The sequence below is a fragment of the Diabrotica virgifera genome, chromosome 3 (assembly GCF_917563875.1).
Source record: "Diabrotica virgifera virgifera chromosome 3, PGI_DIABVI_V3a".
Lineage (NCBI taxonomy): Eukaryota > Metazoa > Arthropoda > Insecta > Coleoptera > Chrysomelidae > Diabrotica > Diabrotica virgifera.
In genome coordinates this window covers 153132105-153150641 of record NC_065445.1, presented here as the reverse complement: position 1 = coordinate 153150641, position 18537 = coordinate 153132105, and the positions used below count along the sequence as shown (strand labels likewise).

Sequence of the window (18537 nt, the reverse complement as noted above, 5' to 3'; positions counted from 1 at the left end):
GTTAGTTTTCCTATTGACCATAGCAGAATAAGACAAAACGCAGAATAATATAGACAGACTTTAAGGGAAAACTATAAACAACAAGTAGCAAAGGAAGAGTCAGAAATTAATAAGATTAATGAAGAAATGAAAAAAAACTCTTGGAAACGGGAATGAAAACTGCCAAAAAACTAACAACAAAAGAAAATAGATTAAGTAGAGGGACAGTTAAATTAATGGAAAGTAGACGAAAACTAATAAGCGAAAACAAAAGAAACACAGTATAATACGTAGAACTGAACAAACTTATTAGGAGAACACCCAGAGAGGATCTAAGAAAACACACTGAAAATGAAATCGAGAAAGTAATTGAGAAAAATAAGGGCCTAAAATGCTTACGACCAAATTTAGGGAAACCACTACTCATTTCAATAAAGGTTGAAACAGGACGGGAAGAGAGGAGAAGAGATAAGATATCAGAAGAAGTAGAAAGGTTTTATAAAGAACTATACACCTCAAAGAAAGACGCAAACTTCAACACTCAGGAATATATCAAGAAAACAATCACGAATGTAAACTCAGAAACATTACCAAAAATAGAAAATTATGAAATAGAAGCAGCACTATCACAATTAAAGAACAACAAAGCACCAGGACCAGATGGAATCCTTGCTGAAATGTTGAAAGAAGGGAAAGAAGAAATCTTACAAACATTAAGAAATCTGTTTAATCAGTGTCTACATAAAGAAGAAATACCCGACGAATGGAACGAAAGTCTTACAATCCTGCTATTTAAGAAAGGCGACAGAAAGGACATAAAAAATTTCAGACTCATCTCACTGCTGTCGCAAACGTATAAACTATTCATGAGGATTATCAACAACAGGCTAACACACAAATTGGACTCTTATCAACCAGTAGAGCAGGCAGGATTCCGAAAGGGATATAGCACCACTGACCATCTTCTAACAATTAGGACACTAATAGAAAAAGCTAACGAATACCATATAGATCTGCACTTAGCGTTCGTTGACTACGAAAAAGCATTTGACAGCGTGGAAATGTGGGCAATAGAAAAAGCTATAAACAACTGTAGAATAGATTCCAGATACAGAATGCTAATACATAATATATAGATATCTTTATTTCAAAAATAGGTAACCTAATATACAAATTTAACTTAAATACATTTTTTTTTACATATAAAACGAAAGAAAATCAATCAATACAATGATTCACAATAAAAAAATTCAATAAAAAAATAATAAATGTAATAATAAATTAAAAAATAATAATAAATTAATAACAATTATAATCAAAATTAATAACGAATTATTATCAAATTAACAAGTTCACCAACCAATGATAGGCAATAAAAATAAACAAAAATATTGTGCACGTTCTCCGCCAATTCAAATACATACTACTTTAAATTTAAGGAGAACCTTTAATTTATCTTTAAAACTTTTAACTGTCCTACAGTCTTTTAATTCATTAGGCAATTCATTAAATTCTCTGAAACCTCTAAATATTAATGAATTCATTGAGCTGCTATAATTCATTTTAGAAAAGTATATGTTATTTTTATTTCGAGTATCGTGTATGTGTGTATTAGGAAAATTAATAAATTGCTGAAAATAATCGGGAGCTATATTGTTTTTAATTTTATAAACCAAAATCAATGCAAAATATTGAAACCTTTGATATACCGAAAACCAGTTCAATGTATTCAGCATTAACTTTATTGGTGTCAATCGACCCATTCTTAATATTATACGCATACCACGATTTTGTAATTTTTGAATTTGCCCCATTTTATTTAGGTTGAACAAATATAAGACTGATGCACAATAATCAAAATGAGGTTGTATTATTGTATTACATACAGTAAGTCTAGTTTCTAAAGATAAATTTTTTGCTATTCTTGTAAAAAAGTATAATTTCTTGCTGATTTTTTTGTGTATATAAACAAAATGATCTTCCAATGAAAGAGTGTTATCAAGTTGAAATCCTAAGTATTTAATAGTTGTTGTTATTTCAATCTTTTCACCATTTATGGATAAATTAATGTTATTTATATTGATTTTGTTATACTTATATCTACTGGTTACAATTAGAGCTTTTATCTTTGATACATTTAATTTTAACTTGTTTAATGTTAAATAATTATAAACAGCCTCCAGAATTGAATTCATTTTTGCCACTGCATTTTCCAAGCATACATCACTACAAGCTATTAACGTATCGTCCGCAAAAAGATTGACAAACTCACAATCAACAAACAGATCAAGTAGAGAATAAAAAGTAATGGCCCTAGGACACTGCCCTGAGGTACACCTATATCAATGTTAAGTTCATCTGACATACAATTATTGAATTTAACCTTCTGCTTGCGATTTGATAGATAATAATTCAGCCAGTCAAAAACTCCACCCCTAATGCCATACTGCCACAATTTTGCCAGTAAAATATTTCGGTCTATGGTCTCAAAGGCCCTCTTAAGGTCTAAGAATACAGATACTACATATTTGTTTTGATCCAATTCAGTTTTAAATTTACTAATTGTCAATTGAAGTGCCGAATCACAAGAGTGTTGCTTTCTGAAACCAGATTGATTACTTATCAAAATAGCATTTGTTTTAACATGTTCAATAATTTGATCATATACAACAAGTTCAATCAATTTTTCAATTGGTGGTAGTGTATTGATGGGTCTGAATTCTTCAGCTTTCACTGTATTATTGATTTTTTGAATTGGTACAATTGTACTAACTTTAAGTTGATTCGGAATTTTACCAGTAGACAGACAAGTATTGATTAAATTTAATATAATATGCCCAATTGTTTCAAAAATGTCTTTGAGAATTTTAGCGTTTAATATATCATGAACTGAGCATCTACTGTCTAATTTATTAACATACATACGTAATTCGTTTAAAGATACTAATTTAAATTTATTTATTGGTAGGTATAAGTTACTATTTCTATTACACCAGGATTCCCTCAAATCCAAAGCTCCAACAATATTGTTGATACTTGCAACAAAGTAACTGTTGAACTGGTTAGCGATTTCTTTGCTATCTTGACATGTTGAATACATACCTGTTTCAAATTGAACATATTGAGGTGAACCTTTGGATTTAATGTTCACTAAATTTTTTAATGTTCTCCACATTTCTTTGGGGTTGTGTCTAAATCTATCTATTTTATTAAAATAATAAAGATTTTTTTTAGTTTTTAACAAATTAACAACTTCATTACGATATCTTTTAAAATTACTCCACAACTCCTGCTTAAACGGTTCAAGTGCTGTTTTAAAAGTTCTATAAGCAATGTCACGTAATTTTATAAGAGAGTAAACGTCGTTATCAAACCAAGGTAGCTTTAAGTTAAACCGGCAGATTTGAATAGGTGCTGTTTTATTGATTTCAATCTCACAATTTAAAAATAACTCATTAAAAATCGAGTCAACATCAACAGAATTCAAATTCCAGTTATAATACATTAAATTAGTTTGAATTGTCAAAATATTACTCTGACTTAAATTTCTAAATTTCTTAACATTATAATGCTCTGTACTTTTAGTATTTCTTAGATTAACAGAAATAATGGAGTGGTCAGTTAATTTTGGAGTTTCATGAACATTTACTATGATATTATTAGTATTTGACAGGACATAATCTACCAGTGTTTTAGATAAATTTGTCACTCTAGTAGGTTCTGTAACCAATTGGCAAATACCGTAGCTCAACATTTGATCATTTATTTTTTTGACATAAAAAGTTCTTGACAATTGATCTAAATTGAAATCGCCCACCAAAATGAAAGAGTGGTTCGTTGAAACAATAAAATCAAAAATATTATCCAGTTCTTCCATAAACCTAGCATCTGACGATGAAGGCGAATGATATATGCAACCTATGTACCAAGTTGATGTTAAAAAATTAACTTTTAAAATTACACACCAATAATTTTTGTCAAGGACATACTTTCTTACAACAGAACATCTATAGTCACTTTTAACATATTTATACTAACACTCCACCAGTATACCTACTTGATGAATCACAACGAACACACATATAGTTTTCAATTCTTATTTCATTATCTTCTATGTCCTTGGTGGTCCTGGTCTCGCCTAATAAAATAACCTTCGGATTAAAACATAACAGACTTTCCCTAATTAGATCTAAATTTTGCAAAACACTTTGAGCATTTATATATATAACATCTGTATTAAGTTGTATATCAGGTGCAATTTTTAGTTTTTTTGATTATTTATATTATTTTTGTTGACAATCGTTGGTCTATTATTAATGTATTTAATAGTTTTACTATGGTCACCCGAATCGATCAGATTCTGTAGTTCATTTTGTACTTTTTTATAATACTCACGTTGCTGGTTGGTTTGATCTGCAAAGATCTTGATACCTGCTTCCTTAAGCAGTTGTTTATTTTTCAGCACAGACATAACCTTTTCTTTAGATGGTAGTATAACTTTAATTGGTCTAGTTTTCATTGGTGTAAACTTACCAAGTCTAAAAACTTTAATGCTCTTTCTGTCTATATCAAAATTTTCCAATATCTTGTTTACCGTAGAAGTCTTCATCATTTCTGTCCTGTCGGGTCTTCATTTTGGACTCATTTACATTAAAAACTACAATATTAGAAGCTCTCCTCTCTCTATCCATAATTTCACTGATTAAATCTTCCTTAACACTCAATGACATTTCCCCACTTCTCTTGTAACCTTCAACACATTTTTTTACTTCTTGCAACTCGTTTTGTAAATCACCAATTTTTTGTAGTAATGTAGGAATTAATTTAACTCCGGCTTCACATTCTTCACAGTAATATTTCAATAATCTGGTTCCCTTAAGATCAATAACTTTTAATTCACTAGCAGTAAGATTCGAACAATCCCTGTGTGTAGCCCTCTGGCAGCTGTCACATGTTATATATGGTCTGCTATTTATAATTTTACAAACAACACACTCCATAATAATCGTCAAATTAAAAATTAAAGAATTAGGAAAGTAGTAGGCACGCCACTGGTAATTATTCCAAAACAGACGGAGCTTATCCTTAATTGATTTTTAATGGTAATTGCTTTTGAGCAAAAAAACGAAAAAGAAAACTGCAAAACTGCACTAATTTTCACAGATTTCTTAGATCAGAACACTTCAACTTCAAAAACACAACTTTAGGTAGAAACTGCAGACCTTTCTCACCAAGTAGGTATGACTTTCAACAATTAAATTGAAGGTTTTACCACCACTAAATTTTGATAAAAACAATCGGAAGAAAATATATACGTTAATGTTGTTTATATGTTTTTTTGTATATTGAAATGTATAAAGTATATATAGAAATTTTGTATATTTTATATACTTATATAAGAAAGCAACAATGACAGTACAATTGGAAGAAACCACAAAACCCATACCAATTAACAGAGGAGTGCGACAGGGAGATGTTATTTCTCCTAAACTATTTACTGGAAGATGTTTTCAAAACAATGGAATGGACAAACATGGGAATAAACATAAATGGAAAGAAACTAAACCACCTAAGATATGCAGACGATGTAGTATAGTAGTAGTCATAGCATCAAGTTTTGAAGAACTACAAACCATGCTAACCGAACTAGCAAATGAATCCGAACAAATAGGTCTAAAAATGAATTTTGCCAAAACAAAAACAATGACAAACACACAAGACAATAGAAACGTAATACTAAACGACACCACAATAGAAGCGGTTAATGATTATATATATTTGGGACAGATGATAAAAATAAATAAGGAAAACCAAACAGCGGAGGTAAAAAGAAGGGTCAGATTGGCCTGGGCAGGATTTGGAAAATTAAAATGGGTCCTAAAGAATAAAAAAATACAACAATACTTAAAAACAAGAGTGTTTGACCAGTGCATACTCCCAATTCTCACATACGCATGCCAAACATGGACCTTGACAAAGGCAAACATGGATAAAATAATGAAGACACAAAGAGCCATGGAGAGAGCAATGTTAGAAGTAAAATTGACAGACAAAAAGCCAAACAACTGGGTCAGAAATAGAATAAAAGTCAAAGACGCAGGCCAACATATAGCCAGGCTAAAATGGAGCTTCGCAGGTCACAACGCTAGACAAACGGACAATAGGTGGAATAGCACAATACAACAATGGAGACCATGGACAGGAAAGAGAGCAAGAGGACGACCTCAGATGAGATGGGGAGACGACATTAAAAAGATAGGAGGAACGCACTGGAAACAGAAAGCACTAAACAGACGCGAATGGAGGAAACTGGGGGAAGCCTATGTTCAAAATTGGACGAATTAAAGGGCAAAAGAAAAAGAAGGGGTTTGACCAGTCATACCCCGCGCACTCCAGTAAAAAAATGTAGTCGCATTTAGTTTACTTCCAGTCGTATTTACGTGCGAAGCGCTATAAGGAAGCCTATAGGGAAAATACAAATACAACCCTGGCTCTTGCTTGTCTTCATCGTGGCATCACCGCGCTTCTATTATTAACTTGAAATGCTCTATAGCAAATATCACCTATAGCGGCTCTTGGTCTATAAGTAAGTAAGTTAGAACACATATATTTATTAAGAGCTCCATGTACATCCCTTGGAGAAATAATGTATGATGAGCAAATTGAAACCACCTGAACCCGACCTTTTCGTTTGAACTACATTCTTTTACCTTCACGTTGAAAATAGAAAAATCGAAATTAAATTGATGAAAAATGCGGTAGGTAGAAAAAAGAGTAGTAGTTTTATTTATATTTTTACCTGAACACAGCGTAACTCCGACTAAAATTGAGAGGATCCATGATGTTAGCCCTTTGCCTTCTTGAAAGTAATCCAAAAATTCGTCGTAGAATATTCCAAAACAGTAGGTGACTCCGTCGGCTGCAAATAAAAAAAAGTATTTATTTTTATTCAACAATCCCAAAAATTGTTTAATAGTGTTATTAAATGAATATTTTACATAGAAATTGTATACAAAATAAAAAATGTCCTTGGTCATGATCGTCTTTTATATCCTGGAATTGATTTTTCTTAAACATTGACAGGGCTGATTAGACGGAGCTGATAGAGTGACTATTTTTTTTCTCGTCCTCATAATAGTTTTTTAAGTCTTATGACTGAAATCTGAATCTTTTACTCCCATGTTATACATATGATTTTTCCACCTTCCTCAAATACCAAGTATTTTTTTCATTTTTAAATAATTTATTTTAGCCCGATCAAAGAACAATCTGACCCCAAAAAAAATAAAGGAAGGATGAAAATTTGGAAATAGGTAATTGAAATTGTCTGTTATTATATAAGAAAAAGTTTACAATTCTACATCCCGTCCATTTTACAAAAATGGAGGGGATACCCCCTTCTCGGGGGTGAAAAATATACATTCAAAATAAGTCCGGAATTGGATAAAATGTCTGATTCTAAACAACTTTTGTTCTATAGAATTTTTTCATTAAGTCAATACTTTTCGAGTTATTTGCGAGTGAATATGTTCATTTTTACCAAGAAAAACATGTTTTAGGACGGTTTTTCGCAAATATCTCAAAAAGTAAGTATTTTATCGAAAAAATATTCTTAGCAAAAATATAGGTTATAAAAAACTGAAAAAAATGTGAAGGTGTATGCACGAACTCTGTAGACCCAGTAGAAGCAGAGTTATAGCTAATGAAAAGTAGGTTCTTCTTCGTCAAATTCCAAATCGAATATTTCAATGTGACATAACCAAAAAACAAAGGACTTTTCGAGGAAAATGCATTACAACTATTTTAAAGTGTTTGAAAAACGGTTTATTTTTGTTTTTCAAAAAAAGTTCTAACATTAAAAGTAAGTGAGTTACGCTCAAAATATTGTTGGTTCCTCTTATTTTTTGGTAAAAAGAATCGCGAAGATCACCCCCTAATTAGCACCCCAAATAAATTTAATCGTTATCGCTTCACAATTTACTTTGATTATGTATTATCTATGATCTGTAAGTTTCATCGGTTTAAAGTGCTTATTTTTGAAAAGGCTGTACTTAAAATGGCTTGAACGAGTAACTAATCACGAGTTTAGGCAAATTTTGAACAACCATAGCATAACCAATTTTTGCCTAAGAAAAAAACAAAAAATCCAAAATATTCAGAAAATCAAAACGTACGTTTTATTACTCTTTGAAATTTTTGGTACATATTACTAACAATTTTTAAGTTAACTTGAAAAAAATTAACATTTTTTTTCAAAATTAAAAAAAAATGTTTTATTTTAAAACCATTTTTATTCAAAAATGAGCACTTTTAACCAATGAAACTTATAGATCATATAAATAATACGTAAGTAAAGTAACTTGTAAAGTGGTAACGATTAATTTTATTTGGGAAGCTAATTAGGGGACGATTTCGCGATTTTTTTATCAAAAAATAAAAGCGACCAACAATATTTTGAGCGTAACTCACTTACTTTTAATGTTAGAAGTTTTTTTAAAAAACAATAATACACCTTTTTTTAAACACTTTAAAAAAGTTGTAATGAGTTTTCTCCGAAAAGTGCTCCGTTTTCTGGTTATTTCACGTTGAAATATTCGATTTGGAATTTGACGAATAAGAACCTACTTTCCATTAGCAACAACTCTGCTTCTACTGAGTCTGGAGTCTTCATGCATACACCATTTTTTTCATGTTTTGTAACGATACGAAAAGATTTATTTTTTTTATTTCCATCTTTTGCAGGAAACATTATTTTTCATTTCACCCTGTATATCATACGATTCTTAAATCCATTTAGGATCTGCGTCTTTTAAGAATTGTGTCGTGAGAATATAAAAATGTAACCATATCACCCTTCATGGATACCAACGCGATACGACTCCCGCCTGGACCACTTTTTTTTTATTTGGGTGGAAATGTTCTAAACACCGTACCATACTTGGCGTGTGTTTGATTCAGAATAGAGGAAAACATCCGAGTCCATTTTCTCCCGTGTAGGGAGATCTTGCAAACGGATGCCCTCCTGTTACCCTGCATACCAACTAAAACCACCCGTCTTCGTCAAGACACTCCCGTACGTGTTCAGTTAGCGAACGAAACTTAGGAGTGCCTTGCGCAGCCTAGATTGGTCGTATAAGTTGTCGGCTCTTACCTGGGAGCGGTAAGGAGCCGAGGGAAAGAAAATATGAATATAACATTGGAGTTTAAATGTTATTAGTGTCTGTGATGGACATGTGGAGCTAAGAAAAACGAGGTGGCCCCCAAGATAGCAATATCAGTAATATTAACCTAAAAATAAGAAAAAATATATATACATATATACAAAAAACAATCCTATACATATACACATATATAGTAATTCAGATTTTTGTCATGCTGTCTCAATTGCTTTCTCTATTATGGATTTTCTCTTCATGATTTTTGTTATGTGATCTATGATGAATTCAAAATTCTCCATGCTTTCTATAGCGATACGCATCAAGTTGTCAGTTGATATCTCCCCTAGTTTTGACCGCATTGTGTGCTGTTTTGACGCATCTAAAGATGCAATGCTCCGCGTCGTCTGTTACGTTGCAAGTTATACAATTATCATCTCTGGTTTTTTGAATCCGATACGTAAAAGGCCTAAAAGATCCATGCCCGGTCAGGAACTGCGTGAAATAGAAATTTACTCGTTTGAACTTACATTTATACCACTTATACAATTATCATCTCTGGTTTTTTGAATTCGATACGTAAAAGACCTAAAAGATCCATGCCCGGTCAGGAACTGCGTGAAATAGAAATTTACTCGTTTGAACTTACATTTATACCACTCTATCACGTTGGATATTAGTTTTTTGGTCCACTGTGCCTTGTCAGTCTGTGCCTCCCATTCTGTTTGCCATTCTATTAGTAATTCCTCTCTGGTGGCAGCTTTCATCTGTGGTAGATGACCATCCCGAGAGTGGTAGACAATATGCCGTTCCTTCACTAGGAGGTGAATGGGTAGCGTACCCGCTATCACTTGTAGGGCTGTCGTTGAAGTGGTCCGGTACGCGCTTGTCACTTTTAGTAGAGGCTTTCGCTGAGCCCTAGTTATCATATCTCGGTATTTTTGATATTTTAGTACATCCACCCAGATAGGGGTTCCATATAGGAGGGTCGATTGTACTACTTGCAGGTACATTCTTCGTTTTTGGCTGCTTGGGCCTCCTTTATTCGGCATGATCCTTTGTAGGGCTGCCGTTCTTGCTTCTGCCCTCTGGACTACATTTGTCAGGTGTTTCGTGAACCTTAGACCTGTGTCGATGTATATGCCTAGGTATTTTGCACAGTTTGTAGGTCTTATTGTTGTAGTACCAATCTGAAAACTCAATTCAGGTCTTTGTCGAGGTCCTTTCAATATAACCACTTCCGTTCTGTTTCCGGCTAGTTCCAGATCATTTGTAGCCATCCAGCTATTGACCATTCTGCAGCACCTGTTTACTTTATCTTTGATTTCCCGGTTAATGTCAGTCATCACTAATATCGCCAAATCATCTGCGTAGGCAATAGCTAGAGTATCTCTGCCATAGTCAATTTCTAACACCCCGTTATACAATATTTTCCAGAGTGTTGGACCTAATACGGAACCTTGCGGTACACCGGCTGTCAGCTTTTGTTCTGTATTTTTTGCCACTGTGACGTATCTATTTGTAAGGTACCTTTTAATGATATTGATAAGGTATCCTGACACTAGTGCTGATTCCAGTTTGGTTATGATGTGTGCCCAGTTGGCAGAGTTAAAGGCATTTTTCACGTCAAACATAACTAGTACGGCCCATCTTTTCCTCGTGTTCTTTACAGCGTCAGTTAGATTAGCCAGGGAGGTAGTGTCAAATTTGACCGGAGCATTTTAGCATGTCTGCTTTCTTTTTATTTAGTTAGGTATTCCAAAGCTTATTAACAAATGATGTGTCAGCTGGCCCAAAACCGGGGATTTTAGACAAGAAAAGGTAAAATATGAAACTTGATGGAAAAAACGCTACAATTTATGTCAAATATTTATCTACGTGACTTACAATTCTTAATAGCCTTGCTGACTTCTCTCCTAGCTTTCAATCAGGCAATCCGTGTTAAAATCCTGGCGTTGCATTTTTTTTTTGTTTTTAAAATTAACATTTTATTTTGAAAAATAATTATTTTTATAATAAGGGCGTTATTCAGCGGAATACTGGATTTATTGGGTTTTGATTGATTTGCACACTTTCGATAGCTATTTTCTATTGGATATATTGCGTTTGGAAGGAATTGGCTGTAACCACTGGATATATTTCATGAAACATGACAAAGCTATTTAGTATTAATTTAACTCGCTCCTCATACAAACATCCATTTTTATATACCTTTTATAGAAAACAGGGAAATATTTAGATTCCTATTAAAAAATGGGGGTTGGTGATAGAAAAGTGAAAAATTAGGGTTGTATGTATCTTTTGGTTCTACATCATATTACATTAAGAAAAAACAGTTTGTCCAAAAAATAAAAAAAAAATGTCGGGAGGGAATAGGGAGGGCAACCCCCTTTTTCACTTAGATTGGTCGTACTAACTCAGGAAGCTTCAGGGGTTCATTTACAACAACTTTGCTTATTAAGGTCAAACATAATATTTATGATCAAATGCATAGTTCTATTTCATAAGTTCTATGCATAATTCTATAAAAGACATACAGATTTTTTATATTGTCTCATATAAATAATACAAACGTGGTATTATAAAAATAATTAATTTTCAAAATAAAAAGTCAATTTTAAAAACAAAAAAAAATTCAACACCAGGAATTGAACCCGGATTGCCTGAGTGAAAGCTAGGAGAGAAGTCAGCAAGGCTATTAAGAGTTGTAAGTCACGTAGATAAATATTTGACGTAAGTTGTAGCGTTTTCCATCAAGTTTCATATTTTACCTTTTCTTGTCTAAAATCCCCGGTTTTGGGCCAGCTGACACATCATTTGTTAATAAGCTTTGGAATACCTAACTAAATAAAAAGAAAGCAGCCATGCTAAAATGCTCCGGTCAAATTTGACACTATCTCCCTGGCTAGATGTTTTACCGCATCTATTGCAGACTTAGCTTTTCTGAATCCGTACTGTCTGTTGGAGATAGTTTCTCTTTCACCTAGTTCGTCTTCTAGGCGATTTTTGACAACATTTTCGTATAATTTCCCTAGGCAGTCAAGGAGACATATAAGCCTATATGAATTGGCTTCTTCCGGATTTTTACCGGGTTTATGAATCAAAGTTAGCTTCGCTAATTTTAACTGATCTGGGAATTCTTGTCTTGTTAGTAGCTTATTTAGTGCCCTTCTAGTAGCTTCTGCGCATTCATTTACTAGTATTTTTATCGCTTCTGGTGGCACATGGTCCGGTCCAGGGGATTTACCTATTTTTATGGAATTGGCAGCTCTAGTGAGTTCAGCTGACGTCAGTTCCTCGGGGCGGTTAACATCGTCTCTAATCAGGAAGTTGTTTATGGGTTTATTAGAAAACAGGGTGTTAGCTATTCTCCTTCTTTTGTCGTCGCACAGGTTATATGGGGTCTCTGACCTCAGCGTCTTAATGGCGATCCTATATGCTTCGCCCCATACATCGTTCTCCAGCGCCTCGCACAAGTTCTGCCAGCATGTGCGTTTAGCCCCTCTGATCAATTTACCGAGTTCTTTTTTGGCGCTCTATGGCGCGTCCGCATCGGTAAATTTTTCGTGCGTACCAGCTGTTCGTCGCAAATATTTGCGTGCTCGAAGTAAATTGTGCTAGTGTGGACGTGTTCGTCGCATAAAACGAACGCAAGAATTTTCGACGCACACAACGCACACGATCCATCGTTTGTCAGTATTCGAGCGAAATCAAATGATTTGCGTCGCATTCGTTTTCCAGTGTGGACGCTGCTGTTCTTGGTACAGTGTGTGTTTTTGTTTGTTTCTTTGTTTACAACATCGATTGAGTTAATAGTGTGGGCTTATTAATAGACGAGGGCATTTAGCACAAAATAAATAAATTTTTAAATAGAGCACCTAGCGACTTGCAGTTTTTTGCAATATGTTCAGGATGGCGTCAAAAAAAAGTCTACTATTCAAAAATGGGTGAAAATGCATAATTGCACTGTAAAGTGCATAAAATGCATCCAAAATTGCATAAATATAAAAATAAAGTCAAAATCAGTATACTAAGGAACAAAATTTATTATTTTTATGATTACGCCATCATAACTGACCCCCGGATCACCTGGTGCCCAAGGTCACGGCAAGAGACGTCATCTTCTGGAGCTTCGATGGTTTTCGGCATGAAATCGATGCAAACGGATTACTCACGAGTCATAGGGGTCGCTAAATACGAATATGCCATCAGAATTGACCTCCGGAGTACCTGGTGTCCAGGGTCGCTACTAAGGCACGTCATCTTCTGGAGTTTGAGGGATTTCGGCACTAAATTGATGTAACTGGATTCGGGGGGGGGATTTTGAGGTAGATAAACACGAATATGCTATCAGAACAGACCTCTGGATTACCTGATGCCCAAGGTCATTGCAAGGGACGTCATCTTCTGGACTTTCGAGGGCTTTCGGTATTAAATTGGTGCAAACGGATTACTCGGGGGGTTTTTGAGGTCGCCAAACACGAATATGCTATCAGAATAGACCACTGGATTACCTGGTGCCCGAGGTCACTGCAAGGGACGTCATCTTCTGGAGTTTCGTGTGTTTTCGGTATTAAATTGATGCAAACGGATTTTTGGTTTCACTAAACACGAATATGCCATCAGAATTGAATTTTCGGAGTAGCTGGTGCCCAGGGTCGCTACTAGGCCACGTCATTTTCTGGGGCTTTGAGGGTTTTCGGCATTTAGTTGATGCAAATGGATTACTGGAGTGTTCTTGAGGTCGCTAAACACGAATATGCCATCAGAACCGACACCCTGTGCACCTGGTTCCCAAGGTCACTGCAAGAGACGTCATCTTCTGAAGTTTTGAGAGATTTCGGCATTAAATTGATGAAAACAGATTACTCGGGGGTAACTTTTCGAGTCGTTAAACACGAACATGCGATCAAAACAGACCATCGTAGCACCTCGTGCCCGCGGTCACTGCAAGGGGCGTCATCGTATGCGGGTGAGGTTTTTCGGTATTATATTGACGAAAACCGATTACTTATAGGTTTTTGAGGTTGTTGAACACGAATATGCCATCAGAACAGACACCGGACTAGCTGGTGCCCAGGGTACGCCATCTTCTGGAGTTTCGAAAGTTTCGGTACTAAATGTACACTAGAGCACCTTATATTCTGAAGTTGCGTGAGTTTTCGGTACCAAATTCATGCAAACAAATTACTTTTGGGTTTTTGGGGTTGTTGAACACTTGAACACGAGTATGACTTAGATGAAGGATTCTGGAGTATCTAGTGATTACGATGATCAATAATAACGCCAACGCATAATAACATTGTCATAATAGAATGTAGCAAATCGATCTGGAAATAAATAATGGAAAAACGTTGTCAGATATAAATATAGTTTATATCAATTTTATAATTCTGACCTGTTTTTTGTAGATTTCCATTCTACTAATTATGGACTTAATGAAGTTATTTCTAGAATGTTACGTACTGCGAACAATTACCAAACAGATTTAGAATTATTTAATACTTCAACTGCATCATTTAAAACACATGTTAAAAGACTGTTGTAGGCTTAGGTATCTTACTGTATTTTATACATATTGTACAAAAACTGAAAAAGGGTTTAGCCCGTCAATAAATAAATAAATAAATAAATATATACATAATAGACGAGGGCATTTGGCACAAAATAAATCAATTTTTAAATACAGCACATAGAGACTTGCAGATTTTTGCATTATGTTCAGGATGACGTCAGGAAAAAAGTCTACTATTCAAAAAGAGTTGGAAATGCATAATTGCACTTTAAAGTGCATAAAATGCATCCAAAAGTGCATCAACATGTCAAAATCAGTATACTAATGACCACATTTTGATATTCGGGGGTTTTTGGGTCACTGACCACGAATACGCCTCAGAACCGACCCACAGATCACCTGGTGCCCAAGTTTTCGGCATTTAATTGATGCAAATTGATTACTGGAGGGATTTTGAGGCTTCTAAACACGAATATGCCATCAGAACCGACCCCTTCTGTACCTGGAGCCCAAGGTAACTGCAAGAGGTGTCCTCTTCTGGAGTTTTGAGGGATTTTGGTATATAATTGATAAAAATGAATTACTCGGGGGTTTATGAGGTCGATAAACACGAATATGCCATCAGAATAGACCACCAGATCACTTGGTGCCCAAGGTCACTGCAACAGACGGCATCTTCTGAAGTTTCGAGAGCATTCGGTATTCAATTGATGCAAACGGATTGCTTACGGGTTTTTGGGGTCGCTAAACACGAATATGCTATCAGAATTGAATTCCGGGGTACCTGGTGCACAGAATCGCTACTAAGGCACGTCATCTTCTGGAGTTTTGAGTGTCTTCGGCATTAAATTGATGTAAATGGATTACTCAAGGGCTTGAAGTCGCTAAACATGAATACGCAATCATAACCGACCTCCAGAGTACCTGGTGCCTAAGATCACAGCAAGGGACGTCATTTTCTGGAGTTTCGAACGTATTCGGCATTTAATTAATACAAATGGATTACTGGAAGGTTTTTGAGGTCGCTAAATTCGAATATGCTATCAAAACCGACCCCTGGTGCACCTGGTGTCAAGGGTCACTACAAGGGGCGTCATCTTCTGGAATTTCGAGTGTATTTAGTACTACATTGATACAAATGGATTACTCATAGGTTTTTGGGGTTGCTGAATACGAATACTCCATCAGAACAGACACCGGTGTACCTTGTGCCTATGCCACGTCATCTTCTGGAATTTCTAGAGTTTTCGGTACTAAGTTGATGCAAACGGATTATTCTTATGTTTTTGTAGTTGCTGAATACGAATATGACTTAGATGAAAGACCTTGGAGTATCTAGTGACCACGAAGGATCACACTATCAAAATAACATATAGTAAATCGATTTTGAAATAAATGAAGGAAATATGCTGTCAGATATAAATTTAGTTTATATTTATAAACAATTAAAAAATTGTATAGCACAACATAGTTATTTTAATAAACAGTCTAAGTAAAATAGCAAAAAAAAATGTTTTCAATTTGAATGTTTTCTTTGAACAGCAACTCAGAAAACCTCCGAGTACTAGGTGTGTACCAATTTAGTGTCAGAATGCCTCAAAATTCTAAAACATGATGTGCATAGCAGCCACTCTGGCCACTAGGAACGCATGGGGTCGGTTCTCATTTCATATTCGTGTTCAGCAAACCCAAAAACCTATAAGCAATTTGTTTGCATCAATATTCTCGAAATTCTATAAGATGATATACCTTAGCCATCAGGTGCTTTGATGTCTGTTCTGATGGTGTATTCGGTATTCAGCAACCCCAAAAACCCATGAGTAATCCGTTTGCATCAATTTAATGCCGAAACCCTTCGAAACTCCAGAAAATGAGCCGCCTTAGGCACCAAGTGCTCCGTGGGTCAGATCTGATGGCGTATTCGCTTTCAGCCATTCCAAAAACCCTCCAGTAATTCATTTGCAAAAATTTAATGCCGAAAAAACCCTTGAAACTCCAGAAGATGACGTCCCTTGCAGTAACCATGGTCACCAAGTGCTCGGTGGGTATGTTCTAATGGCGTATTCGTGTTTGGCGACCTCAAAAACCCCCCGAGTAATCTATTTGCATCCATTTTATGCCAAAAACCCTCGAAACTCCAGAAGATGACGTGCCTTAGTAGCGATCCTGGGCAACAAGTACTCCGGAATTAAATTATGATGAGATATTCGTTGATTAGCGATCTCAAAAACCTGTAAGTGAACCTTTTGCATTAATTTGATACCGAAAACCCTCGAAATTCCAGAAGATGACGTCCCTCACAGTGGCCTTGAGCACCAGGTAATTTTAAGGTCTGTTCTAATGGCATCTTCGTATTTAACCACCTGAAAATTCCCCAGAGTCCAATTACATCAATTTAGTGCCGAAATCCCTCGAAACTCCAGATGATGACGTGCCTTAGTAGCGACCCTGGGCACCAGGTACTCCGGAGGTCAATTCTGATGGCATATTCGTATTTAGCGACCCCTAAGACCCGTGCGTAATCCGTTTGCATCGATTTAATGCCGAAGACCATCGAAACTTCAGAAGATGTGTCTGTTCTAATGGTGCACTCGTATTCAATAGCCCCAAAAACCCATGAGTAATCCGTTTGCATAATTTAATGCTGAAATCCCCCGAAACTCCAGAAAATGAGCCGCCTTAGGCACCAAGTGCTCCGTAGGTCAGATCTGATTGCGTATTCGCATTCAGCCATTCCAAAAACCCTCCAGTAATCCATTTGCAACAATTTAATGCCAAAAACACTCGAAACTCCAGAAGATGACGTCCCTTGCAGTGACCTTGGGCACCAGGTAATCCGGTGGTCTATTCTGATGGCATATTCGTGTTTAGCGACCTCAAAAACCCGTAAGTAATCCGTTTGCATCAATTTGATACCGAAAGCCCTCGAAACTCCAGAAGATGACGTCTGTTGCAGTGACCTTGGGCACCAGGTGATCCAGAGGTCTGTTCTGATGACATATTCGTGTTTAACCACCTCAAAAACCCCCGAATCCAGTTACATCAATTTAGTGCCGAAATCCCTCAAAACTCCAGATGATAACGTGCCTTAGTAGCGACCCTGGGCACCAGGTACTCCGGAGGTCAATTCTGATGTCATATTCGTATTTAGCGACCCTTAAGACCCGTGAGTAATCCGTTAGCATCAATTTAATGCCTAAAACCATCGAAACTTCAGAACATGACGTCTCTTGCCGTGATCTTGGGCACCAGGTGATCCGGGAGTCAGTTCTGATTGCGTAGTCGTATTCAGTGACCCCAAAAACCTCCCAAATAATAAATTTTGTTCCTTAGTATACTGATTTTGACTTTATTTTTATATTTATGCAATTTTGGATGCATTTTATGCACTTTAGAGTGCAATTATGCATTTCCACCCATTTTTGAATAGTAGACTTTTTTCCTGACGTCATCCATAACATAATGCAAAAAACTAAAGCCTCTAGGTGCTGTATTTAAAAATCTATTTATTCGGTTGCTTTTAGTGCTAAATGCCCTGGTCTATTAATCATGAGTGACGATTTAATAACAAAAAGAAAGTATGCAGTGTTTATCATTATGTGCGGCTTACTTAGAGGTTCCATCAGATTATTTTTGTTATAATGAAATTTATTCTTTGGATCCCATAGATTAGGATGCTTACTATATTCCTGGATTAATAGTAAAACATCTTCCCTGGATAAATCCATATTAATATTTCCTACCCGTCTACTTATTTAAACAGAAAACCAATTCTGTGATTTACTCCACACAACCTGAGCAGGTAAGCACAACGAACGATACATAAATTTTCGCTGGTAGAGCACCGCGTCCTCACTGGTAAAAATTTGCGACGCAAATTCTTGCGAC

The 18537-nt window shown here is 35.5% G+C and overlaps 1 protein-coding gene across 5 annotated transcripts in view; it reads right to left on the bottom strand.

Moving 5' to 3' along the window:
• Positions 1-18537, bottom strand: part of LOC126882130 (monocarboxylate transporter 5) — a 681181-nt gene that overhangs the window by 278544 nt on the left and 384100 nt on the right. For all 5 annotated transcript variants that reach the window (XM_050646979.1, XM_050646980.1, XM_050646976.1 and 2 more), the window contains exon 3: positions 6779-6898. In XM_050646979.1, coding sequence (XP_050502936.1) covers positions 6779-6898 — 120 coding nt within the window. The remainder of the gene's footprint in view (positions 1-6778; positions 6899-18537) is intronic.